The 27,922-nt window shown below is 46.4% G+C and overlaps 1 protein-coding gene across 1 annotated transcript in view; it reads right to left on the bottom strand.

The window, feature by feature from the left end:
* ELAPOR2 (endosome-lysosome associated apoptosis and autophagy regulator family member 2) overlaps positions 1 to 27,922 on the bottom strand; it is a 407,006-nt gene that overhangs the window by 207,225 nt on the left and 171,859 nt on the right. Inside the window, exon 2 of the mRNA XM_086919742.1 lies at positions 26,610 to 26,730. Within this exon, the coding sequence (XP_086775868.1) occupies positions 26,610 to 26,730 (121 nt within the window). The remainder of the gene's footprint in view (positions 1 to 26,609; positions 26,731 to 27,922) is intronic.

Here is a 27,922-nt window from a genome sequence, read left to right as displayed (position 1 = left end):
CAACCGTGGCCTATACAAATATTGAAAATGTAACTTAAAATTACATCTCTGGAGCAAAAAAAGATAGTATTCACATAGTATCATCACATTTCAAGGCTTAACAGATACTTCCTTCTATTAAGTAGCTAGACCCTGCCCGGTGAGCGACAGTAAAAATATATCTATGAAAACACACCTGGGTATCTTGCTTGTGAAAAGCATTGTGTAATAAGTTAAGTTGTTAATAACAAGTCTTGCATGTCCGTTAACATAATGAACAGCACAACTTCGAACATTATTGTAAACATACTTTAATGTGAACATCTAATATTACACAATGCCTCCAACTTCTCTATAATTTGGAAGACGTGGTAAATGTGATTACAGAGGTCTACCATATTCCCTACTAACAACCCCCTCCAGACGTGGCAGGAGCAAACACTAACTTTATTCTGCTCGGCTAGCTCTCCTTGTCCTTATCATATTTCGTTTAAAGTGTCTGAGTAATTTGGTTCAACATGTGTTCATTGAAGCGCGGCCGGTTGGTGCAAAGTGTCACGCTGCTGCAACCTGCACTCTCCACAGGCCTCCCGGGGCTGACTCGCTGCCGCCATGAGTTTCTATAGGCTGTCACCTGGCCACAGCTAGCCCTGGTAGCAGCTGGGCTCAGCACTGGCCCAAACATCGAGCAAGCAGGGCGACAACTGCCGTGATCAAGAGCGGACGGCTTCCCCTGGGATGCTGCATTAAAAGTAGGCCTCTGTCCCAGGCCTTGTGACTGGGGGAGAGGGCGCACCTTAGACTGCTGTGTTCAGGCATACGGGGAAACATGAAGGGGAGGCTAACATTAGAGAGTCACTCAGGTCGATGCGGTGCCCGTCCCGCCTGTGCAACGGCCGCCGGGTTAATTATATTATAAAAATGTATTGTCTCGCCCTCCTATGCAGGCAGCCGGCAGCACAACTGCGCCACAGAGCTAACCGTAACGCAACTGCTGAAGGCAGGCTCCGTCCGGGTCTCCGGGCAGATTGCAACATTGTAACACACACTAGTGAGAGCACGATCTTTAACTGTTACTGAGCCTGGCAAGTCAAAGTAAAGTCTGCTGTGGCCCGGGCCGGGCGCACAGCACACAGGTGTCAGAGGCGCAGTTTCAGCGCTGTCATCATAGTGCCGGTCAGTGGCACAAATGCGTGACAATGCATTTCAGTGCGGTGATGCGGGAACACCACACTGAAATGCGTTAGTGTCACGCCTTTTGTGTGATACTTGGCAGGACTGAATGGTACCTGTGCTTTTGACAATAACATTGTTACTTTCCAGGCCACTGCCTCCTAACAATCGTGAGTAGTAGGTTTGGTTTCTTTGATTACAGTTTAATGGAACATGTTGTGGGAGCTTTCCAATAAATGTCATTTGCGCTTCTAAGTCCTTGTTTTAAGTTAACAGTTAAGTATCATTTCAAGTAAAGCTTTGAGTCACAATGTAATTAACGACAATGTTAGTTAGATAGTATTTATAAACACTTTTTTCTCATCAAGCGGTAAAAGTTGCAAAAGAGCTGAGCCTCTAAGAGCAACGCAGAAGCTACCCTCGATCAATCAAAGGTACTCCTTTTCCAAAGTAAACAGACAGACAATCATCCTAATACAGCGAATTTTCAGCCTAGTGCCCGGCTGCAAGTTCCATGGAACTTTCTGGAACAATTCGCTCGTCGCCAGCTGAAGGTATTCATGTAGAAGATTATTCTCAGGCAGGGTTAAATGTGATGTAGGTAGTGGATAACTATAGACTGGAGAGGGCCGTTTTAGTGTGCCTATACACAGGGGAAATATGAAATTGCTGAAGAAAATAGGAGGAAATGTTACTATTGTGCTCCGCACTTTTCCCTGCTATTTTGACTAACATTTTCATTTATACTTTTTCATCTCACCCACTCTTTTCACGCGCACCCTATTCGCTCGTTCAGACTTAACAATTCGACATGAGTGGATATTGGGTTGGCGCATTATTTATGCAAAACAACACACACCTTTCGGTAAAGATGTGGTTTTCTTGTGTTTCAGATGGCTGAAGTCGAACGCATCCAGTCTGAGTACTGATTCTCTGACTTGTGCTTGAACCAAAGCATGCAAGCGCATATGCTCTCGTTCCTTTTTTGGGTCACGCCTGCAAGGGCATGCGCTAACGCATGCGTCTCACTTGCAAGAAAGCCACTATTGTTTACAATAAAGGGTGTGCCCATTGCATACTATTTTTGTTGGCTTCTGTGTAACTTTTATTAGTTTGTAACCTCGTAATTGGCCACCTGAGACCAAGTGTCACTTCCATTCCCTTCTGTGGAGCAGGGAACAAGCACAGATTGATTCAACGTCATCAATGCCAGTCCACTTCTCCCGCCACAGTGCTTTTTTTCGGGTTAATTATATGCCACAACCGTACGAAGTCGCAGGCTCTGTCAGCTCGGTCATTCAGTTAATACCCAAATATTCTAGTGACATGCACATGTTTTTTATCATATTTATGCATTTGTTTACTTGTTTCTCCTCGGTGCTTGCTCGTGCTCCTGTTTTTTTTGCATAGTTTTGAGTCCAGGGACTTTCAGTGCTTTGCAACATTCATCACATGTTCATGTATACAAAACCTTCTGTTATGCTTTTGTAATGGTGCATTCTTTTTATGTAAGAATGATTGCACTTGTATATGCTTATGTGTGTGTAATAGGTTTATGTATCCCCTGCATGTTTGTGTTCCATTGCAGTGTATGTGTGCTTGTAGACAAGCTCTGTTCTTGTCTGAGTCCCTACAGTATCTGTTTGTCTGTTTAGGAGTGCATGACTGTGTGCAAGTGTGTAGTGTGCGTTTTTTGTGTAGTGTATATGCCTGTCCATTTGTGTGTGCGTGTATACATAATGTGTGCTGTCTACGCAGTTTTTTTCTTGTTTGTATTATCATGACGATATCTCCTATGGTGACCTCTGCAATGGAGCCAGTTACAAGTCATACTGAAGTGAGACACAAAAACGTACATCCTGTAACTGCTGCTTTCGCAGACTTTCAGGGATGCCCTAATGAGCCGAAACGGCTTTAATTCCAGTACCATTTGAGGAAGAGAGGTGGAGCCTTCACTGTTCTGAAAAATGCTTACTGGCATAGACTGACAGCTTTGCGGCACTGTAAATATTTGCTGTCTAAATTACTACACTTAGATGCACACATTTTAACCCCAGAATAAACACTAATGGGCATCACAAACTGGGTTCTTTTAGTGTGCATATATATTTAGTCGGCGTTGGAAGGATGAAAGGCGGATCAGTCTCAGCAGCGATTCGAGCCCTTTGATCTTCTGGTTACCCACACAGGAACTGTGTGCTCAAACCAGTTGAGTTATTTCATTGTGTAATATAGATTATCTGAAGTTTTATGTTCCAGGTGCATTTTATTGCCAGGATTCGAACAAGCAGCCTGCTAGTCTCCTTCTCCCTCTTATTCAGGGCCTTCAAATCCATTTTCTGTCAATGGAACAGGTTTCAACCTCATGATCCGAACCCAAACACCAAAGCCAGATGCCATGAGGATCAGTAATAGACATATGACCCTAACAGTCTTTGCAGGGTTTAAAACCCAATTTTCAAAGTGGCGACATTGTCCAAAGAACTGCACTTTTTAAAAGTAGAAATGTAAAAAATTTGACAACTCCCTAAAGGAGAGTATGAAAAAAGGTTACTCGTCAAAGGCATGGAAAAAAGGAAACCGCCTTAAGCACACCGGCTGAGGCTCTTCATGGCTCCAGTGATGTCATGCGGTTTCCCGTGGGGAGACATCTTTGTGACAAAGCCCACTGTCGACATGGGAAACCTATTGTAAAGTTTTCATGCAAGCCTGCACCTGGGTATATTCAAACGTTGACGGATCCACAGGTAGATGTATCCATCAGAATTATGGTGTCAGTGTGCTTGATTTCAAGCTCTTCAATTTTGTCATACTTTACAATATTTGAAGAGACCCTGCTATTTGAACGAGGCTCTGTAGAGCTACCTGTTAGCTAAAGAGAAGATGGACTGTGCATTTCCCCTCAGCCGTCACCTACCCAGCCACACTTTGGGCAGACTTTTCTTCTTCTCTCTGTCGTATCCCCCTCCTTCCCATTAACCCTCCCCCCTACACTCCTTTCTTCTCGTCTTCTTTCCCTCTCATGTTTTTATGTTGAGACCTAGGTAGTTGACAGATGCCCAGTGGAGCTACCTGATAGCTGAAGAGTAGATGGGCTACGGATTCCCTCCCGGCCGTCACCTACCCAGACGGACCTTGGGCAGACCTTCCTTTTGTCTCTTTGTCGAATCAATAACCTACCCCTTTTTCTCCTGCCCCCTTTCCCTTCCTTACTCCAATTTCCGTTTCTTCCATGCTCCTTAAATGTTTTTACTGGTATCTTTGGTAACTTTTAACTGATGTATGTTTGCAACTATGTGGAACCTTATGTAAAGCGCTCTGATACCTGTGGGTCTAGCCAGCGCTGCATAAAACTCTTTAAATAAAATAAAATAAATAAATTTACTGTCTGATAGAATAACACTTGTCCTGCCTAATGCTTTAAAATGGAAAATACTGTATACTCTGCTGGGTCTCTAGTGTGCTAGCTATGGGTAGCTTGGTAAAGAAAACAGAGGTCCTAGACAATTCTTATTTCAATACATCACTTAGTATAGATGCTTATAAACGTCATTCAGAAAAGGTATACATGAGAAAGCAAGGCAATAGGCCACTTCAAGACGACAGAATTATATTCCATGTATTTTAGTCATTATAGAGAAATCTCATTTAAATCAAAAGTTTTAAATGTATGATACACAAATATACATATACTTGACCGTTATCATCAAGGAACGAAAGAGTGTGGAAAAATGTGCTCAAGTGAGAAGAATTTGAAGGAGATAAAAGGATTTCACAAGGAGAAAATTCAAATGAATTCGAGTTAAAGGGACCCTGTAATATGTTTAACACAAAAATGGTATCCCTTTCAAAAAATCAGACCTACCCCTATGCACAAGATACAAAATATTTTACACAGCAGTAATATTCGTTTGTTGTCACAGTGTAGCCACATCTGTGATTTCAGTATGGGGGATCACTGTTGGGTGTAGGCCTATTGTGGGGAGTTCATCGACATTGACACTGGCGCAAACGAGGGGTTAGTAAGATCCTCTGCTACGGGTCTTCATCAGGACAAGGGGAAGGGGGTATCAAACATGCTTAGTGCACTGGCAAACCAGGAGAAACCTTCATGGTTGCAGAAGGGTTAATAATTGCCTCAATCCGTTGTGCGAGTTTAACACCGCCTTCTTAGGGGGCTGCGCGTAGGCGTCTGGGCAATTGTCACAGTGATAATAATTCTTAGAAGCGTTAGTCTGGTCTGTGCGCCCAGTGCGTCGCGTCCTTCGTCCTCTCTGTCAGCAAGACAGAGAGGCCGAAGGACGATACGGAGGCCGAAGGAGGGCGCCTGGGCATTTGCCCAGACGCCTAAGCGCAGCCCCCTAAGGAGGCGGTATTAAACTCACACAATCGTTTCCCAGCGCACTAAGCACGTTTGATACCCCTTTCCCCCGTCCTGATGAAGACCTGTTGCAGAGGATCTTACCAACCCCCTGTTTGCGCCAGGGTCGAAACATCGACGAACCCCCCACAATAGGTCCACACCCAACCGTGATCCCCCATACTGAAATCACAGATGTGGCTACACTGTGACAACGAACGAATATTACTGCTGTGTAAAATATTTTGTATCTTGTGCATAGGGGTAGGCCTGATCTTTTGAAACGGAGACCATTTTTGTGTTAAACATATTACAGGGTCACTTTAACTCTAATTCATTTGAATTTTCTCCCTGTGAAATCATTTCATCTCCTCCTAATTCTACTCACTTGAGCACATTTTTTCACACTCTTTCTATCCTTGATGATAACCGTCAAGTATTTGTATAATTGTGTATCATACATTTGAGACTTTTGATTTAAATGAGATTTTCTATTATGACTAAAATTAATGGAATATAATTCTGTCTTCTTGAAGTGGCCTATTGCCTTGTTTTCTCATGTGTGCCTTTTCTGAATGACGTTTATACGCATCTATACTAAGTGATATATTGAAATAAGAACTGTCTAGGACCACTATTTTCTTTACCGACCAATATCCAGGTCCTCTGACACATACTGGGTCACCCAATTTGATTATAATGGCTATGGGTAGCTGGCCTAGACCAGGACAACCCAGTTATACATACTGTTAAGATCTGAAACAAACTCCCCTGATGATACACCTTTCTGAGGCAATTCACAGATGACAAGGGTACTGATGCAGCCCTAAGCTATCAATTGATATACGTAGAGGCAGATAACAAAAGCTGAATTACACCTGAATCCTTAAATATGTAAGTGAGATAAACTCATTATGAGTAGGGGTGGTTCTAAAGGGGTGTAAGCCCACAAGAATGGTGACCATTAGCTAAGCAATTGAAATTTCAGTCACTTAGGTTTGCGTCCCAAGGATTAGAGGAGCCAGAAGTAGAGGTCGGCTTTTTTCCTACAATGCTGCCAAGCTTTGGAATTCCCTTCCCCTCCAGCTATAGAAAGAAACCAAACATCTGATTTTTCGTAAGCTGTTGAAGACCTGTCTCTTCCCCAGATAAGCCCCACAGGCCTCTTCTTACTTCCAGCGCTGGGATGCCCATGGGTAGCCATGCGCTTTACAAATGCTACTTCTATTGTAGGTTTGCACTCCAGTGTGGTGGAGTTGCTAGTGGGCCAAGAGAAGCCATTGAGTGCATGTTCGCCTCTCAGAGAGAGAAAGCCTTTAGAAATTCTGATGGTTTATGCAAGTAGAGCAGGTAGTTGGAGTCCTCATTACATGTAAAACACATTGCTAGCTCAAAAACTACGATTTAACTACTTTTGGTGTAAATCAAAAATCTTGTCTGTAGCTTTTCGCAAATGCAGTTAATGCTTAGCTGATTAACTAAAGGCGACACTCAAAACCTTGAGATGCTAGAGTTGCATTCTTCTGATTTGGGTTACAGAATTTTCTCACTAGAGGTAAACAAGCATTAGGCAAAGCCAATAGAGCTCGCCTATTCACATTTATTGCCATTGTCAATTTGTTTTTAGCTATGTTGTACAGCAACGTAGCATAATCAGTGTGTACCGTGGTTAAAAGTTAAAACAAAGCATCTATGACACGGTCAACGCCGGCAGCTTATTTTTATTTATTTTTTATTTTCAACCATGCAGCACTTTAAATGGCAAAGAAAACATTGACAAAGCTATTCAACTCAAGTCAAGATTTATTGTTTTCAATTATTAAAAAGTATTACAAATACATTAGAAAATCATTCATTAAAAAATGTGCATTAGTTTTGTCATATTAAATTGAATAGTCCATAAAATTATTAAGTTCTCAATTATTTAATTTCGGTTGAGTTCTTCTGACTTGCCCGATCTTCTCAAGTGTGCATTTTCTGCGCTTTTTCATAAATACTAACTTTGTCTATCAAGTGTTGGATTTAGCATTTTCAACTTCTCTCATCTCCCCAATTTCCGCTTGTCGTAGGAGAGATTGTGTTTTCTTCATGTATTAACCCCCCCTACAAGCCAACGTGGGGGATGATCCATCCAACCATCAAATTACAGCTTGCCTGCATGTTCAAATGTTCAATTGATTAAAAATATTTTTTAAAAGCTGTCTCCTTAAGTCCATAAGAGCTGGGCAAACACATAGCAGGTGGGTTATGGTTCATTTTGATAACCACATAGGCGAAAATGAGGGTCCGTGTAACTACCTTTCCAGGATGGTAACAAGTCCTTTGAAAGCTAAAAGCCCAGCCGATGTTCTATATATCTGTGTTTTAGTGTAATATTAAAGTGACTTTCTAAATAAGGCTGCGGCTTTATCCCAAAATATGAGTTTATCACTGTCCACCCATGTCGTCACTTCGAAATTATTGATTTGTCTTCCAAATAGGATTTCCATTTGACAGCATTATTTGTTATTTTGTCGAAGCTGGTTCTGTCTGGCATCGAATCCCATGTCGATTGGATTCCTATGCAACTCAAGGATTGGGTCAAGAAATCTCCCTAACTGCGTATCGTATGCTGTTTCTGCTGGATTTCGATTTCTGTCCAACACAGGCTATCCAGTGAGCCTTCCTCTGACAGACGTACTTTATGACAAAGTTTCACAGAAGTACCCATGCTGTGAAACTTCTGATTCAGCAGGCCAAATTCTAGGCGAACTTGCGCAGGTGAGGCTGATTTTGGGAGGTTTAAAGCCGCCTTGTATGTCTTTGTTTGTAGGCTGTTCAACAACCCAGCCTCTTTGCCACACCAGGTGACTAATGCATATGACAAAGTGGGTAAGGTTTGCGATTGTAAAATTTGGACACCTTAATTTGTTCTGTAATTGCCGGAATGCATAGATCAAGGATTGTGATTTTGTAATTAGATCTATTTTATGTTCCTTGTTAGCTAGGCCTCGCCCCAGTTTTAGACCTAGGTACTTGTAGGATACTTCCTCCTTTATTAGGGTACTATTTGCGTACCATATAAATGTCGATTTTTTTCGGGTCTACTAGGCGGACCACTTTGGTTTTCTCTATATTTAATTCCAAAGTTTCATGCTCCAAGTAAGTTATCAGATTGTTAATCATTCTTTGGAGTCCTCTTGGGGTTTGACTCAGAACAACAATGTCGTCAGCATACTGCAGGAAGGGAATTGGGGTTTTTGCCAAGTACAGTGGATGTCCTTCCCCCACCTGCATGTGTCTGACAATATCCGTCATGTAAAGATTGAATAAGCTGGGGGCCAGGACGCAGCCCTGTTTCGTGCTAATTTCATCCGTAATACTGCTACCGTCTCTCAATTTATCTCTTGCCCATGTTTCATTATACAGGCTTATTATTGCCTCCAGTAGGTTCTTCGGTAGTCCCCATGATTTTAGTTTTTCCCATAATCTATTTCGGTTCACCCTGTCAAAAGCAGCTCGTAGGTCTATAAAACACGCAAACAATCTGGTCTTCTTTGTTTCTGCTTTTTCTTTCAGGAGAGCCAGGGTTATTAGGTTTGTCAGTGTGCCCGTCCTTGGCCGGAAACCCGTTTGGAACATGGGTATTATATTTGTGTTCTCCATCCAGTCTTGGAGATGTAGCAATAAACAAGAACCTTATAGTTTCGCCTCCACATCCATCAGCGATATCAGCCTATAGTTCCCCGGCTCGTTATGATCGCCTTGCTTGAAAATAGGGTGTATTATACTCCCATTCCAAGACTTGGGAATTTTATTCTGTTTGTAGATTAAGTTAAAACGTGGTGTTAAGTATTCAGCCCAGAACTCAGGAGAATGTTTGACAAAGCTATTGATTTTCCAATATTTTAAATTGAAATAATCCTATCTGACCACTAGAGAGCAGAGTTGTTCCATATAAAACACATAAACAATAAGTAGTACCTCAATCAAAGTGCTAGCACAGATGGATGCTAATAAAGATGTATCGTGACATATCCAGCGTTTAATTTGAAACGTTTCAGGAACTCTGCACCAGCGGGTGACCGGCAGGGGCAATGGGTGGTGCAGGCTGCAGTAGCCTCTAGAGAAGGACCCCTTCACAAAGTAATGACTGATAAATTAATCTGTTCTTGGTCCATACTCTGCACAAATAAAATGACGCCTGGGATGCGCTGCTGAAACAGAAGGCAGCAAAGAAGAGTGACAATGTTGATGAGTAATAGGCAAGCTAAAAGCTGCTTTTCGAGGCTTTTTTTTATTATACACAATAGATCGTTGCAAAGTTATAGCGCATGCACATTGACTGCAGGCGAAACCTAAAAATGTGAGAGGAGGTGAGACAAGGGACACTCGACATTTTTCACAAATTGCAACCTCCCCAATTGTTGGCATTATAAAGAAAATATTCAATGACTTCCCTGGGCTTTGTAGTTGAAAAATATGTGCAGGCCATTGAACAGGGTATAATGCAATTACACAGATCCACGATTTTACTTGGACGAGTATAATGTCAGGAACGTTCCGTGTTATGACCACTATTAAGTTCTACATAGCCGGGCTATTTGTGGGGTTCCAAAATGCAAGAAGGCTGCAAGCAATCGAATCAAACAGAATACCGGCAGAGGGTTGGTGTAAACAAAAGTGTGTCTGCCTAATCTGTGTGAAGTGTGCACCAACCAAATCGGACACAAGGGGTCACTGTCCGTCACTAAGTTCCACTGCATAAATGTCTGCAAAGGACTGGAACGTTTACCTAGTACAAAGTACTATTATTATACATTCTGAAATGTTGAGAGAACCATGTCATCATGAGGAATTGCATAAAGTAGTACAAAACAAGCCCTGGATAAGCCAAATGGAACTGTGCATTGAGGGTTTTTTTTCTCCCTATGGATAACACTGTAAAGGTCGCCTACCGCATTTTCATTCAAAGATACCTATTTCAATTTGATAAATTAGTGTCTAATAGTCAGCTGCTTTCTTTGTTCTCCAACATTATGGAATTAAATGATTTAGTGCTTAAATAGTTAAAAGCAAATTAGAAATCTACGGCTTAAGGTATGTCTCAAAATATATTTTTCTAAAATAAGTAATATTTCCATAGGGCAAGGAACTGCTGTATTGATCCCCGTGACTCGGCAATTATGTACTTCAAGGCAAAACTGTGAGCTAACCCCGAGGTGCAGCATTATGGGGTTAATTCGGGGGCGGCCTTTACAACCACTGTGGGGAAGGGCAGGAAAGCAGCTGCAACTGTGACGTGTCGACAAACATTATGGCTTTTTAATGAGCCGTCACCATAACCCTCTACGTGACGCATAGGCAAGCACTCAAGGTGAAAAAAAACTATTCAGAAACAACAAACCGCCAAAGAGGCACCAACACAGATTGTTTGGCGAGTCCAGTTGGTGTTGCCAGTTCAGTGGCGATGAGCGCCATTTTGCCGGATTAGTATTCTTTTACGGCGGACAAAATGAAATGGAAGCAGGCAAAAAAGAAAATAGAAACTGCGGTTGGGAGAGCCCTCATGAGCATTGCAAAGTCCTTCCTCATGTTTCACCGGCATTCGACTAATCAATAGGTCAAGCTTTAATGTGTTAACGTGTGCATGCCATACGCACATTTAAGCCAGACCAATTGATTTTCCCATAATTGTTAGTATATGTCACGAGTAATGGAACAAAGGGCTGGATGGCATCTATCCATGTAATTTCCTACTGCCATGACAGCCAAACATGACATTGTATACTGTGCTGAGCTAACAAATGTGCAATTTTGGATTAAAAATTCTAAAATGTTAAGGTTTTAAATGATGCATTCGTAATTGATGAATGAATGATGTTGCACCTGAAACGAGTTTACAGATTAATTCTGGAATGCAATTAATGTTGTGAAGTAGTTATTCCACACGTTTCATATGAGGTGCCATTTGTTTACTAAGGATGCCGTTTTGGGTGTTCAGTTCATCTCGCTCCTGCTCATTACCCTCTCCAAACTCTGTACCGCTGCAAACCATCTCTCCGCTCGTTTCTGTGGAACATCAAGTGAAAGGGGCCAAAGCTTCAAAATCAATCAATCAATCAATCAAAGCATTTATATAGCGCACTACTCACCCAGAGGGTCTCAAGGCGCTTAGGGGAGGGGGGTCCGCTACTGCTCGAACAGCCAGGTCTTGAGTTGCTTCCTGAAGGTGAGATGGTCCTGGGTCAGGCGGAAGTGGGTCGGGAGAGAGTTCCAAGTCTTGGCGGCGAGGTAGGAGAAGGACCGTCCCCCTGTGGTGGCTCTTCGGATGCGGGGGACGGCGGCGAGGGCGTGGCCGGTCGATCGAAGCTGGCGTTTGGGAGCGTAGAAGTTGAGGCGGCTGTTGAGGTATCCTGGGCCTTGGTTGTGTAGGGCTTTGTGTGCGTGGGTGAGGAGACGGAAGGTGATTCTCTTGTTGACCGGGAGCCAGTGCAGGTCTCTCAGGTGTCCGGAGATGTGGCTGCGGCGGGGGATGTCCAGGATGATTCGTGCTGAGGCGTTCTGGATCCGCTGGAGTCTCTTCTGGAGTTTGGCGGTGGTTCCGGCGTAGAGGGAGTTGCCCTAGTCCAGGCGGCTGGTGACGAGGGCCTGGGTGACCGTCTTCCTGGTCTCGGTGGGGATCCACCGGAAGATCTTACGTAGCATGCGCAGGATGTTGAAGCACGACGAGGAGACGGCGTTGACTTGTCTGGTCATGGAGAGGGAGGAGTCCAGGATGAAGCCTAGGTTGCGTGCATGGTCAGTTGGTTTGGGTGCGTTGCCTAGGGCGGGGGGCCACCAGGAGTCGTCCCAGGCGGAGGATGATGATCCCAGGATGAGGACTTCCGTCTTGTCAGAGTTCAGTTTCAGGCGGCTGTTCTTCATCCATTCGGCTACCTCTTTCATCCCTTCGTGTAGGTTGGCTCTGGCGGTGGCGGGGTCGTTGGTGAGGGAGAGGATCAGCTGGGTGTCGTTGGCGTAGGAGATGATGTTGAGGTTGTGCTGGCGTGCGATGTCTGCGAGGGGGCTCATGTAGACGTTGAAGAGGGTTGGACTGAGCGAGGAGCCTTGAGGAACGCCGCAGATGACTTCGGTGGCTTCTGATCTGAACGGGGGGAGGCGGACTCTCTGTGTCCTTCCGGCGAGGAAGGAGATGATGCACTCCAGTGCCTTCTCCTGGATACCGACGATGCTGAGGCGCTGCACTAGTGTACGGTGGCAGACAGTGTCGAAGGCCGCGGAGAGGTCTAGGAGGATGAGGGCTGCTGTTTCTCCGTTGTCAAGCAGGGCTCGGATGTCATCGGTGGCTGCGATCAGGGCGGTCTCGGTGCTGTGGTTTGCCCGGAAGCCAGACTGCGAGAGGTCAAGGGATCCAGTTCGTCTCGAGGAAGGCGGCCAGCTGCTTGTTGACGGTCTTCTTGATGACTTTTGCAGGGAACAGGAGCAACGAGATGGGGCGGTAGTTCTTGAGGTCGGTGGGGTCGGCTGATGGTTTCTTAAGTAGAGCGCTGAGTTCGGCGTGCTTCCAGCTCTCCGGGAAGGTGGCGGTGTCGAAGGAGGTGTTGATGAGGTTCCGCAGGTGGGGTGCGATGACAGCGTCGGCCTTGTTGAAGACGTGGTGAGGGCAGGGGTCGGTCGGAGATCCGGAGTGTTGGAGTTCATCGTGCGGACGGTGTCTTCGGTGCTGATCGGGGTCCAGGCGCGGATGGTGGTGGTGGGAGTCGGTGGTTCGGTCGTGGCGTGCGTCGGTTGAGTGCTGAAGCTGTTGTGTATGTCCGCGATCTTGCTGTGGAAGTAGGAGGCGAGGGAGTTACAGAGGTCTTGCGACGGGGTGATGTTGTTGTTTCCGGCGTTGGGGTTGGAGAGCTCTTTAACGATGTTGAAGAGTTCTTTGCTGTTGTGTGCGTTGTTGTCCAGTCGTTCCTTGAATGCAGTTTTCTTGGTGGCGTGGATCAGTTGGTGGTGTTTTCAGGTGGCGAGCTTGAGGGCAGTCATGTCCGGTGTTGGGTCTCTGCGCCAGGCTCTCTCGAGGGCTCAGCAGTTCTTCTTGGAGCTCTTGAGTTCGTCGGTGAACCATGAGGCTTTCCTGCTGCCGGGTCTCCTAGGCGGGGTCCTCAGGGGGGCGAGGTTGTCTGCGCAGTCGCAGATTCACTTCGTGAGGTTAGTGGCCGCTTGGCTGGGGTTCGTTGCGCCGGTGGGAGGGTTCTTGCTCAGGGAAGTTGCGAGCTGGTCGGCTGTGATCTTGTTCCAGCTTCTACGTGCAACCTGTTGCTGGTGGTGGTGGATCGTGGTCCTTCTGAAGCTGAAGTGGACGCAGCTGTGGTCCTTCCAGTGGAGTCGGGTGGCGTGGCTGAAGGTGATGTCCTTGCTGGATGAGAAGACGGGGTTGAGTGTGTGTCCGGCGTAGTGGGTGGGGGTGGTCACCAGCTGCTTGAGTCCGAGGTTGGCGAGGTTGTCCAGTAGGGTGGTTGTGTTGCGGTCGTTGTTGTTCTCCAGGTGGAAGTTGAGGTCCCCAAGGAGGATGTAGTCAGCGGAGGGGAGGGCGTGCGAGCTGACGAAGTCGGCAATGTCCTCGCTGAATTGTGTGCGTGGTCCCAGGGGTCTGTAGATGAGGGTGCCTCTGAGGGTGGTCTTGTGGTTGATGTGGACCTGGAAGTGCAGGTGCTCGGCGGGTGCGAGGGTGTCGTCGGTGTTGGTCGTGATGCAGATGGTGTTCTTGTGGACGATGGCGATGCCTCCTCCAGTCTGGTTGATGCGGTCCCTCCGGATGATCTTGTAGCCGTCTGGGATGGCGATGACGATGTCGGGCGCTGAGGAGGCGCTCATCCAGGTTTCCGTGAGAAAGGCGACGTCTGGGGCTGTGGTGTCGAGCAGGTTCCAGAGCTCGACGGCGTGTCTGTGGACGGAGCGGGTGTTGAGCAGGATACATTTCAGGTGGCTGCTGCTGTTGCTCGTCTTGGTCTTGGTCGGTGCTGGGGTAGTGCAGGTCCGGATGCAGGTGAACTTGCAGGAGTGGCAGCAGAAGGGTCCGTAGGTGCGTGGCGGGGTGGCTTGGTAGCAGCCCGGGATTCGGCCGGCGTTGAGGTCGGTGGCGCTGTAGGTCCGGCGGGTGGGCGGGTGTCTGCGGGGGCCAGGGGTCCTGGCACTGGGCGCGGTCCAGGCGTGGACGTTCGCTGACGGGCTTACTTTTGGCGCACCTTCGGCGCTCAGTCGGCGCGCACGCTGCGCGTTAACGCTGCGCGTTAACACTGCGCGTCGGCCCGGTCGCCATATATGGCGAAGTGGGAGGGAGGGAGGAGCTGGGAGGCGGGAGCGGGGAGGGTACAAAAAGAAAAGGGGGCGTGGCTTCGCGCACGGCGGCGGGAAGCGGAGAGCGGGGCAGGGGAAACAGGGGCAGAGGGGGAGCAATAACACGGGGATCAGCAAGAGACAGAGGCTCAGGGGAATACAATATCACAAATGACACTGGAGGAAAAAAGCAGAGAAATGAGCTATTGTGTTAAAAAGTGTGTATTCTGAAATAGGTGACCAGGACTACCGCTGCAGGCGTGTTAAATTTATGAAGCACTGTTTGAGAAATGTTTCATTTTGTGCCGACCCTCTTCGGAGTGCATTTGCTGTGAGAGTTGGTGGAAGATTCTCTTGCCTTAACTCCATGGCTGCTAGGCGTTTTCCCCTCCTGTGCTGGGAATTGCTGTTTTACTTTATTTCATGACGAGCTGGGCTCGTCATCAGTGTACGAGGAGGCTACACCATGACGAGCCCAGCTCGTCATGAGTGTCGAAGGGGTTAAGAAATGGGTTAGTGATAACAATATTACGTTGCTGCTTCTGAATTGCCAATGTGACCATAACCATGATCATACCATGCTGAATTTGCAGAATCTATTCATATATTGATAAAATGTGTGATTTGTGTATACAACTCTTCAGCTTTATTATCAGTGGGCTCATTCTGTGTTTTAGGGGACTCATTCCATTCTGCTAGGGGCTCATTCAATTTCACTACTGCTGCAATGAATTTCTGTTTTCCTTGTGAGACTCTGTCCATTTGAATTATGTTCTACTCTTTATGAGTGTGACCCTTGAGGTTTTATCTTAACTGGTTTAGTTGAGGTTATGTCTTATGAGTCTGTATTTCTATAGTTGAGTCTTCATGGCATTTTCATCCATTTTGTCTCTGTACCCCATTTACTAAAAATCCTGTAAGAAATCAATTTTTGATCGAGAACGCCATTATTATGCTTTCTGATTTATTCTGTTTTACTCTGCTAAAATGTATATTTTTCCAAGAGGAGTGTGGTCAAAAATCACAAGCTCATTTAGTGATTCCAGAGACAGATGAATTGGGAATGAATCAGGGATATAAAAATATTGAAGTTTATAGGATTATTGAGGTACAGCTCACAAAACATTTGGTAGAGACCTGCTCTCTCCCCAGCAGCTCCGCTGTTGTGCTGCCTGCCACTGACCCGTTCACCTGTTGCTGGTAAGCGTTCGAGACCCTACTCCACCCGCAGGCTCCTGCCTGTGCCTCATCCCTGGTGGTCCAGTGGGAGAGCCTTGCTCTTCTGCTGGTCCGCTGCTGTCTATCCTTGTGTTTGTGCCCGCTTTCTGTCTTTGTCTGTCTTGGTCTATCTTTTATTTTGTAATTTTGTCCTTGTTCAGATTTCTCTGTTTTTAGTTTTCCTATTGTTGTGCCCTTGTTCTGTGCCTGTTTTCGGGCCCTTCTTGCCTGCCGCTGCTGCCCCCGCTGCCCCACCCCCCTGCCAGTTCCCACTCCCGCCTCCCAGCTGCGCTTTCCTCCCCCTACCCTATTTAATGGCGGCCACCCCACTGGCGTGCCAATGACAAGCCCGTCTGCGCCCGTCCACGACCGGACCAGCACCAGGGACCCTGGATCTCTCACCACCCACCACTACGACTCAGCTGCCCTCCTCGCTCTCAACCCCGGAAGGAACAACAACTGCTAGCTGTCCAAGCCGAACACCACACATGGGCAGTTCTCCTGCTGCCACTGCAGCTGAACCTTCACCACCCTCCGCACCACCATGGCCGCCACCCCCATGCCGGACACCAACACCACCAAAGCCCTGAAGTACATCCTCAACGTTCGCTTCCTGCACAGACATGCCATAGAGATCTGGGACCTCCTCAACAACCTCTTGCCAGACGTCGCCTTCTTCACAGAAACCTGGACCAACGCCTCCTCTGTCCCGACATCACCACAGATATCCCCGACGACTACAAGATTCAGAAGAAAGGACCACCCCAACCGCCCAGGAGGAGGACCCGCCAATGCCCACAAAAGCTCATCCGACTCTCCAGCTCCACCACGAGTGGCTCCTACGCCACCGAACACCTTCACTTCCAGATCCAGACCATTCCTAGAACCACTCTTCGCTGCCCCCTTGCCTACAGACCCCCCCGGCCCCACACATGATTCGCCACTACTATTGCTGACCTCGTCGCACCCCACACCATCGCCTCCATGGACTGCATAATCATAAGAGACCTGAACTTTCACCTTGACAACTTCAGAGACCCCAACTCCACTGCCCTCCTTCACTACCATCGGAATAAAACAGCTCGTCACCACCCACACCCACAAGGCAGGACACAACCTCGACCCCATCTTTGCAGGTGGGAACAACATTAGCTTCAGCCACACCATGCAGCCCCTCTGGATGGACCACCACTGCGTACACTTCTCTTTCAACACCACCACCACTCCAAACCCACTCCTCGCCCACCGCAAAGGAACTGGAGCAAGGTCACAGAAGAGTACCTAAACTCCACCCTTAGCCGTGACCCCCACCCTGCTTCGACCAACGCCAACTCCGCAGCCAAGGTACTATACCATTGGATCACCAACTGCGCAGACAAGCTTGCACCCCTCCCCACCACCGACAGACCACGCCCCCTGAAGGCCACCTGGTTCACCACCAACCTCCAAGTAGCCCGAAGCTCCTCCAGACATCTCAAAAAAGGATGGAGAAACAGCAAAACCACGGAAGACCTGACCACCTACAAGAACAATATGACAGACTACCACCAACGTATAAGATCCACAAAGAAGACATTCATCCGGAACAAAATCCTCAGTAACTCCAGGGAACTTTTAAACATCATCCAGCAATTCACCAAGCCCCACAGCGAAGCCACAGACGTCTCTCCCTCTCAAGAACTCTGCAACAAGCTCGTCCCTACTTCCACCTGAAAATCAAAGCCCTCAATGACAACTGCAGCAAACAGACTCCAGAAACCACCCTTCCCTCCAGCTATGACAACCGGCCCACCATCACCACCTAGACCCCGGTCACCACTGAAGACACCACCATGACCATGAAGGGCACCCACTCAGTAGCCTCCACAGACCATTCCCTCCACACATCTTTCACATAGCCCCCGCTGCCATAGGGCCCTAGCTACGTAGCACCATCAACCTCACCTTCGAATCCGGCACCTTCCCAGATGACAGGAAATGCGCAGAAGTCACGACCCTCCTCAAGAAACCCTCTGCAGACCCGATAGACCTGAAGAACTACCGACCCATCTCTCTCCTTACCTTCGCAGCCCAAGTCACCGTGAAGATCGTCAACGCCCAGTTGACAAACTTCAGCAAAGAGAACTCCATCCTCTACCCCTTCCAATCTGGATTCCGCAGCAACCACAGCACAGAGACGCCCTCCTCGCCGCCATAGACGATAACACACGCTCCTCGACCAAGGGCACACTGCAGCCCTCATCCTGCTCGACCCCTCTGTGGCCTTTGACACCATCTCCAACCGCACCCTCGCAGCCAGACTCCACGATGCTGGAATACAGGGAACTGCCCTCGCCTCCTTTCCTTCCTTTCTGGCAGAACCCAAAGGATCAGACTTCTGCCTTTCCTCTCCGAACCCACAGAGATCAACTGCGTAGTACCACAAGGACTATCGTTCAGTCCTATGTTCTTCAACATTTACATGGCCACCCTCGTCGCCATTTTCGGACAGCAGGGACTCAGCATTGTATCCTATGCCGACGGTACCCAGCTCATCCCCTCCCTCACGAAGGACCCTGAAACCACCAGACTCAGCTTTCAAGAAGGAATGAAAGACATTGCAGCTTGGATGAGCAGCAGCTGTCTGAAGCTCAACTCGTAGAAGACAGAAGTCCTAGTGCTCGGAACCTCCCCCTCTGCGTGAGACAACTCCTGGTGGCCCTCTGCCCTCGGCACCCACCCACCCCAACAGACCACGCCCGGAACCTCAGCATCATACTCGACTCCTCCGTCACCATGCACTGACCGATCAACGCCTTCGCCTATACTTGCTTTAACACCCTCTGCAAGACCTTCAAGTGGATCTCTCCGGAAGGCAGAATGACAGCCACCCACGCACTCCTAACTAGGAGACTGGACTAACGAAACACCCTCTACGTCGGAATCAACAAATCTCTGCTACACAAACTCCAAGATATTCAGAACACCACGGCCAGACTTGTTCTCGGCATCCCACAACATGAGCACATCACCCAACACCTGCGAGACCTCCACTGACTCCCTGTCGAGAAGAGAGTAAACTTTAAACTACTCACCCGAACTAATTTATCTATAAGGGAGGCTTCATAGTATGAACCTATCTGAGGGAGTGCCAATCCACCCTGGTTAATATTTAACTGCAGCACTGAAATTTGAAGTCTCAAGACCTTTTTATTTCATATAAAAAGTCGGAAAAGTGCCTCCAGTTCTTTAAAATAAGGCTTTCTAATTTTAATCGGGACATTAGAAAAATGAAAAATCAACAAGAGTAAAATACACATTTTTATCATAGCCACCTGCCATAATATGATAAGTGGAAGAAGCGTCCATCTATCGAATAAGTCTTTGATCTTTTTTATTATCACTTCATAATTTAGTTAATAAAGTTCTGCATAGCAATTAGTAACTTTTATCCCTAAATAACTAATTGGATAGGGATTAGAAGCCTGTAGCTGAAAATCTAAAGGAAGAATATTAAAAGAGGTATCAAATAAAAGCAATCCTGTTTTTTTATGATTTTATGTCCACCAATCGATTGGAATTTTCATAGAAGCCATAGAATCTAGGGACTAACTAATGGATGCATTAAATAGAGCAGTCACCATGTTGATATTATTTGCTGGTCCACATTGTGGTGAAAGAGTTAGTCAAATTAGTATGACTTATGAAATTCCAGGATCAGGATCAAGTAAATGGAGGTTTAAGAGAAACTTTGAGGCATCCATGACTCAGAGCAAGTAGGAAATTAAGACGGTAGTGCTCTGACCAGGTAAGTGCCAGGGTGGTAGTGGCTGGGCAAGCTAACCAGAGCCACAACACCTGACCCAGTCTGGAATTCAACAGAAAATTGCTATATTTAGAGGAAATCCTGGTCTATAAGAAATGTTAAGATTTGGATACTGTCAGGATCAAATGGCAAATAATAAAATCCCATAAAGGACTCTTATTTAATGCATATCCCGGATACTGCTGTTACTTGAACATGAAATACCTTGAAAAAACTAGAGACAAGACGTGTTTGAAAGGAACAGTTTGTTTAAATAAACAGTGCATCTGAGAGAACAGTTAGAGGAATAGGGTCTGAGGACTGTCTCAACTTACAATTGATCAGAAATGGGTTTTTATATAATTAATTGAAAGCCATAAAATCGGTCTGGCAAACAGTTTTTGGTAAGGAATCTGAACCGCTGTCTTTGGAGCCATAAATACATGTATTAGATGAGGAATCTGGGTGGGCATCTACCTTGCGTCAAAACAATAGGGCCAGTGGATAATGTGTCCAAATGTCCGGCATGGGGAGCATGTGATCATTGCGCAGTGGTTAATTTGTAAAATAAAAAGTGCTGGGGCTCTCCTCAGGAGGCACCGCTAACAGGACAAATGTGCTAGTGCAAACTGCCTCCTGACTAGAACCTGGAAAGAACTTGGCCTAATCGGTAGAGCTGCTGATTTCGGAATTGGGGAACCCGGTTTGAGTCTCTGCATGGCTCAACATCCTGTGAGTCTGGGGAAATTCAAGTGTGTCCTTACCTGGTGCTATAAGCAGTGGTGCTGAGGATTAGGTGCTGGTGCTGGTGCTGAGCACCGGAAAGCACAGGCTCAAATTAAGCACTGTCACTGCGTATACTATTTGTGCTGTGTACTGATTGGCCATGTGTTCCTAACTTCATATGGCATCTGATATTATGGTGTTTTCGGAACGTACATACCCCTCTGGCCAAGTGAGCATTACTTGGGGGCCAATCTTCTTAGACCATTGTGTTGTCAATGCTCCTGTCTGTGGGATTGATCTGGGGTTTCCTGTATGTGCATTTGTCTGCCGGCTACATGCCACCCCACCTGTGACCTGTCAATCACTGACCTCTGGCCTGGGTTACTACCTAACTACATATTTCTGAGTAGAGGTGGACGTGGAGTTTATAACGGGCGAATTCATCAATAAAGATGTGACTTCATTTTTATGCATGAATGTATCATTATTCCTATTGACAACGGCTTTTTCAATATTAACACTGCATTGGATTAAAATGTAGAAGACGTAGATGGACTAAACCATCTCAAGACACACTAAATAGTGAAAGGAAAACAAATAGTATACCTTCTGCTCTTGACACAGAGGAGACATTTCTCTAAAATATGAGCCTTTTAGTGTAGTACTCATACTGGAAAATTGTTTTAACCTTTTAACATTCACGGCTTCCTGGTAGTGAAAATGGAGCAACTTGTTTTCCCAATGAGGTTTGATACTGTAGCACAATCTTAAATTTAATTGTGCAAAACATATTTCATACGCCATTCACTTCTTCATTAAAAAAAAGGATCCACGAGTTTAGCAGCACAGAAAAAGTTTAAACCGTAACCTTTAATGAAATATGAATTCTACATAAATTCAAGATTTTACCAGAACCTAAAACTAAGATCACAGGGAGCCTAGTTTAGAATGTTGCTTTTACAACTTAGTTTGTCTTCATGAGTAAAAAAAATGTATCAATGATTTTTTGATACTATATTTAATTGAACTATGTAATGTTTTCTGGATTGCCTTGACTAATTCATCCCAATTGTTGTAATTAATTGCAAAAATATCAGGATATGAATTCCAATTACATATTGCAGCAGAAACAAATGTTACCAACTTAATAAAATGCCTTAGGCTTAATGGACTGAGAACGTGCTTGTTTTTGCTGCATACTTCATTCTTAAGGTGTGCACATGACGTAGCTTGAAATACCACTGCAATGTTCTCTTTGAACTGAGCTTTATTTGTATAGCACGCCAAAGCGAAAAGGGTGTAACTTTTTACTTCTTATTACAGGTGTCACGTTGACAGACAGCAATGATACCTCAAGCTACTATTCTCAAGCAGTCCTGTTCAACTGCACAGGGAGGTAGATTAGACTCCATGCCCGTTTGCTTTATGACTTGTCTGCCAAAGCTGGCAACAATGGTGACTATATATGCCAAGTGAGTGAGTTTTGTGTGAAGTGAAAAACTGCCTCCTGGGAACAGGATTGATAAACATTGAGTATTAAGGTACCAACAAGGTTGACACTTGCTTTTCTAGATGCAAGGTACTTTCACGTAATACCATAATGTTCAAAAAGACTAGAGATTCAGGTTCATTTAAAGTTTTTATTTCGAAGATAGTGAATGAAGAAAATTATAGAGCTTGAACAGTGACCTCGACGAGGAACCCGAGGCTAGAAGGCCTCGGGGAAGCAAAGTTGGGATGGAGCAGAACATTGCTGCAGTACTAGTGGCAGTGGAGCAAGGTGTCATGAGAGGAGAAGCATGTGCAGAATAAGTTGATGGTACTTTCCAACTGCATTGTGCTCACGAGGACTGTTCAATAAGATGGATGTAGTGGAAAGGTATTTATTGATAAGTAGCGAGGGTGCCAGGGGCTAACATACAAGCACAACAAATGCCCCCCACCCCCCCGAACCCAAATGGAAAGGGAGATTGTCATAATTTGGGTGCAGTGGGTTCCTCACAATCCTGGGCCCCTGTAAATTGTGAGTCATCATTTGCAAAATGCCAACTCAAATCAATGTTTAAGCGATGTTCTTGTGTTGTCCCCTATCCTATGTAACCTACTGTAGTAGGGTACCTTGAATGAGGATTGTAACTGTGCAGGTCATTACAGGGCTGATTCTACGGTTTGTGGTGCCTTGGGTAGAATAGGAACCTGTCAGGTACCTTTAAGATCCAACATCACAGGAAGTGACATCAATTCAACCGTAATGTTCTGGCATTGTTGAAGCAGAAACTACTATCCTTGTGTGAATATCACTAAACTGGCTAAAAATATAAATACTAGAAGGGGCATGGCCAACAACATGGATGTGCTCCATCGTAGCTCCTGGCGAGCTGCCTGTGATCCGCCGTTAAATCAATGCCCACCGGCCCCGTTCTGGCACACAAGCAACCACGAACAGACCCGACACCAGCTGGGATCGGAACATCGAACCCGCAGCGCAGACAAACGCTGCATTTCTTTTCCGTGATCAGTGGGAGCTCCGAAGACTGGCCTAAGATTGCGGCGAGGCCCTGAGTGGGGAGATGAGCCCGGAACTGAAGGGGTTGCCGATATCTACACTGGATCGGCGCTTGGACTTTGAGACAGGCCCCCGGAACATAGCTGTGCCTGGCCGGAGACCCTGGTGAGGACGAGGCGAGTTGAGGAGGCGGGATCGGGACAGCCTCTGCTCGGAGGTGCGGATGCAACCCGCGGGCTGAGAAGGCGGCAGGGAACCAGTAGGCCAGGACGGAGCCCGGCCTTGGGCGGAAAGCGAAGGAACTCTGAGGCCCTGGTGAGGACGAGGCGACCTAAAGAGGCGGCACCGGGACAGCCTCCGATCAGAAGTGCGGAGGAGCTGAGGTGACCCGCGGGCCGAGGAGGAGGCAGGGATACCTGTGGGCTGGGATAGCGCCCGGGCCTGGGCCAAGGGCGGAGGTACTCTGAGGCTCTTGGAGCAGGTCTGGGAGGCAAGGAACAGCTGAGCGCGTCCGGCTCGGGAGCCCTGCAAGACGCGGCAGATCCGGGCCTGACAGAGGGCTGCACACCCGGGCTTGCTGAGATATCCCCGATAGGGGGATGAGCGAGGCACCGAGCTTGAGCCCAGGACCTGGTGACAGAGGGACCTACGAGGCGGACGGGGCCCGACCCGCCCAAGGCTGACTATACCCCGCAGACTCCCGGGAGTGGGGCACCGCAGAATGAACTCGGCGGCCTGGATGACCAGGGCCTATTCAGTGCAGCGAGGCAGGTAGTGGCGTGAATGCAGTTCCCTCCTGCGCTGGGTGAAGACCCTGGTGGATACCGAGGGCCGGTGAGGCCAGAGCTGCCGAGGGCCTGCCGGTCGGGGCCTAGGTGAGCCGCATCATTGTTTGGGACCTAAAAGGAGTGGGCTGGAGAGGCGCCCCCCCTGCCGGCTGTCCGGCTTAGACGGTGAGACTTTGCCCTTGCAGTGGAGGGGCACCGCAACCGGGTACGAGCAGGCAGTGAGCCAATTACTTCTTGACGGGGCGGCTACATCGGCCGAGCTGCAGACTGCTGGAGAAGGCCCATACAGACTGCCTCCAGACATCAGTATCACCCATAAATTTAGTATTTAAGGGCTCCCCTTAACCTTGTTCCTTGGATTCAACGAACCATAGAAGGTAGAAGAAGACCATCGCCGGACATGGAACTGAACAGCCGCAGACAGAACTGGGCAGAACCCATCACCTGTAACCAGTTCGACAAATGGACTTGCTGTCCTTCCAGAGACTCTGCAAGACCTCCAGAAAACCCCGGAGACCTTTCAGCCTTCACCAAATCAGAAAGAACCTCCCTTTGGACTAGAGGCTCTAGTCCCCTGTGTCCGCCGGCACACAACCCGTAGTAGCTGAGGACCGACACTTGTGTTGACGTGACTCAATACTGCAAAAGAACCTCAAGACCACAGTGGTGGAAGACGAACACTTGGGTCAACACTACTCTGCCATGCCAGAAGAAAGCACCATGGCTGGATGGCTTCCACAACCTAGAGGGAGGCTCTCGGCCCAACGACCCAAGCTGTTCACAACTCCATTACCGAGAGCCTGTACCCTCCTGAAAGTGGCACTGTTGCGCTCCTCCTGCCCCACCTCAAGAACGCGGCCCCTCCGAGATGGCCCAACAGCAGCAGAACTCCCCTACGCATCTCCATACTCACAATGTGACCAGGGCTGGTAGTGCCTCCCTATGACCTATAGTGACCTGCTGGTGATGACCGCAATGGTCCCAGTGTTAGCGGACTACTGAATCTTCACCCATCACTCTCTGCCACTGCCCCAACTTTCACACCTCCTCCTGATCAACAGCGGTCGAGATTGTGGTCCAGGGTTCAACCACTAGTCACGGACAGGGTAAGTAACGATAGCATACAATAAACACAGAAGGAAAGGTGTGTAAATAGGCAAGATTCCAGTGGAAAGAGAAAAAGAAAGCAAACAGGGGTGGTGTTGGGAAGGAAAGAGAGATGAGGCAATTTTATGAGACGATCCATGAACGGAAGTGGGAAGAGAGATATTGACACTAAGCAAAACCAAATTCTGTTACTGTATGTTGTCATTTCTAAGGAGTCTTTAGCCCTAACCATATACTCCTAGTCTGTGTAGAATAATAGCACATAAAGATCGATATATTTATTTTGAAGCTAAAAACGAGTTTAACATAGTTGTTAAACACACTGCAAGTGATTAATGAGGTACTTAAATCCAACCAATTAGTGAAGAGGTATTACCATAAAAAGCTGAAGTCAGCATTTCAAAGGACACATTTTATTTCATGATGCAGTGGAATCTACTAAGTTGTTAATTTGCTACTAGTGCATTTTTTACACTACTAAACAGACAGTCTTCATCGCAGCCATGCGTTAAGTAAGGTGTTTTCCTAGCATACGTGTGCCACTATCGCCAAAGAAGTAGCCAGATAATTAAAATATCCCCCACTGGAAACATGCCTCTAAGAGGGCTGATCATGCAAACTGAGCAAGCATAACCCCTTTACGAGAATTCCGTTCACTCTTTAATCTTCCTTCCATGATCCATCTATCCATCCATCCATTCACCCTTCATCTAATAGCCGATCTAGCGGTCCACCTCTTCACCTTTTCATCCACCCATCCTGAACATACAGCTATCCATCAATGCATCTATACATCCATCCTTTCACCCACTCACCTTTCAATATATTCATATATCGATCCATCTGTCCTTTGACCCATCCACCGTTCTCCATCTGTCCAAGTACACTTTTCTGTCAAACCTTTCACTCTTTTATCCAACCTTTCACTCATCCATCTATTCCATTATTTCACCCTTCCATCCATTCACTCTTCCACCTCAATCCTTCCTTCTTTCCTCTCACGTTTTCTTAATTCCTGTTACTCTTCCTTCCTCCTGCCTTTTTAAATGTTTTCGATATAACCATCTTTTTTGTGTCATCCTTACTTTTTCTTTCTTACCTTTCTCTCTAATGCTAATTTATTCAAATCAACCCTCTCTCTCGGTTTTCCCACTACTTTATTTATTTTTCTTACTGTTCTCTTATATGTGCATGCCAGCCCAAGGCCTAAAATCCAATGTCCTATATTCTCCAACAGTGTTTTTTTAATAAGCATTTTGTCCGCATACCTGCAGACAGGAGGAATCTATAAATAACCAATGTAGCAGCCCATCTGGGTAGCGGCATCCCCTGCTTCAGCTGCTTAAGTGGGGATTACCTACACCACTGACTATCACCTGCGCTCACCTCCATTTCTACCACTTTTTTTTTTTTTTTTTTTTTTTTTTTTTTTTTTTTTTTTTTTTTTTTTTTTTTTTATCACCTGCGCTCACCTCCATTTCTACCACCTATATTTGGTTGCAGGGATCTGAATTATTTCTTGGTCAGGCTGTCCACGATTCAAGGCTGACAAAAAGTTACCCAACTCTCAAGATAAATGGGCAGAGTCCTACATAACTCCTCCTACAGAGGTAAAATAGTACTTTTTTTCTTAAACAATATATTAAACAAAATACATACTGCATTCCTTTCCCCTAACAGGGTCCGGTAAACCGCTGCAGGCTGAGCCTGTATCCGGTACAGCGACCCGCCACCTGGATCCAAAGCTGTCGCACTCTGTATATTCATAGTGGTAATTTGCCTGTGAAAGACAACATCATACACATGACTACCAGGAAAATCAGCATTAATAATACTGTCAATATTTACATTATTATTGAAGTTAACATTAACTATTTGAGGCATTCTTGATGGTTTGTGGGTTTTATTGAAAATGAACAAGCTGAGTAGCACTGATCTCATCCACTTACAGCCGTACTTTGCACTCTGTAAACAATAGACTTCAAATGGAACCACACCAAATACAAGCAATGTAACAGTTGTCTGATGGTATACATCAGTACCCAATTCAATAAGTCTGCCAAAAGGTAGTTCAATTTGCTTGGTACATTGGCTTTCCTCAATTTTATTATTTTTATCCAGCCCCCACAGCATCTTGTCTTTACCATACGTTTGACTGGATAATGTGTCTCCTTCCTTTGCTGACAGCAGGGAACTACTTTTTTAATTTCTGCTTACCACTCCATGGGATCACGTCTTTGGCTGTTTTACTACGTCCGCCTCTCCCCACTTGATTATTATAAATTATTATTTTTTTGCAAGGACCCAACGTCTGCACACTGCTGATGAGTCACCTGTGCATCACCTTTTCTCTCCCACTCCTTCTGCCAATCTTTATTTCCCTTTGCAAGGACCCAGTAGCCGCACACTGCTGCTGGGCCGCTCATTCCACTCCATTGCACCCAACCTCTTGATAGGATACAGGGTGTCCTGGATTTGACAGGACAGTCTTGGTTTTTCAAGATCGATCCTGGAAAACCTCAGTTAAATTTAGCACGTCTCGATTTTTAGTAGGGTCTATTGAATACAGAAGGAGGCGAGATTTCATGTGCTGCAGTCCAGAATTAATTAAAAACCTCCAGCCAAAAAGCAAATTAGTTACCGCTGACGATACAGTGTGCAACAGTTGCATTTCATTTCCATTAGTGCCTCATTCTATATGTTTTCTAGGTATGTGACCAGTGGAAATTATGCATTCTGCTTCCCGTGGTTGATGCTAAACTGTAGTCCTACTTCTATGTTTGTGGACTGTCCCTTTTTTGTTTTTTTTAAATTAGGTGACCCCCATCTTTATTTTACGTTACGAGGGCACATCAGCTGCACGCTGTGACCAGGGCATGCACTCCTCACCTTTGCTCCCCCTTCCCTCACAGCTTTTTTACCTTCTTATATATCTGCCTTAACATTAACCCTATCCATGCTGATGATGGAAC

The sequence above is a fragment of the Lissotriton vulgaris genome, chromosome 1_1 (assembly GCF_964263255.1).
Source record: "Lissotriton vulgaris chromosome 1_1, aLisVul1.2, whole genome shotgun sequence".
NCBI lineage: Eukaryota > Metazoa > Chordata > Amphibia > Caudata > Salamandridae > Lissotriton > Lissotriton vulgaris.
Note: the sequence above shows the minus strand (reverse complement) of the source record. Positions and strands in the feature narration are given on the sequence as shown.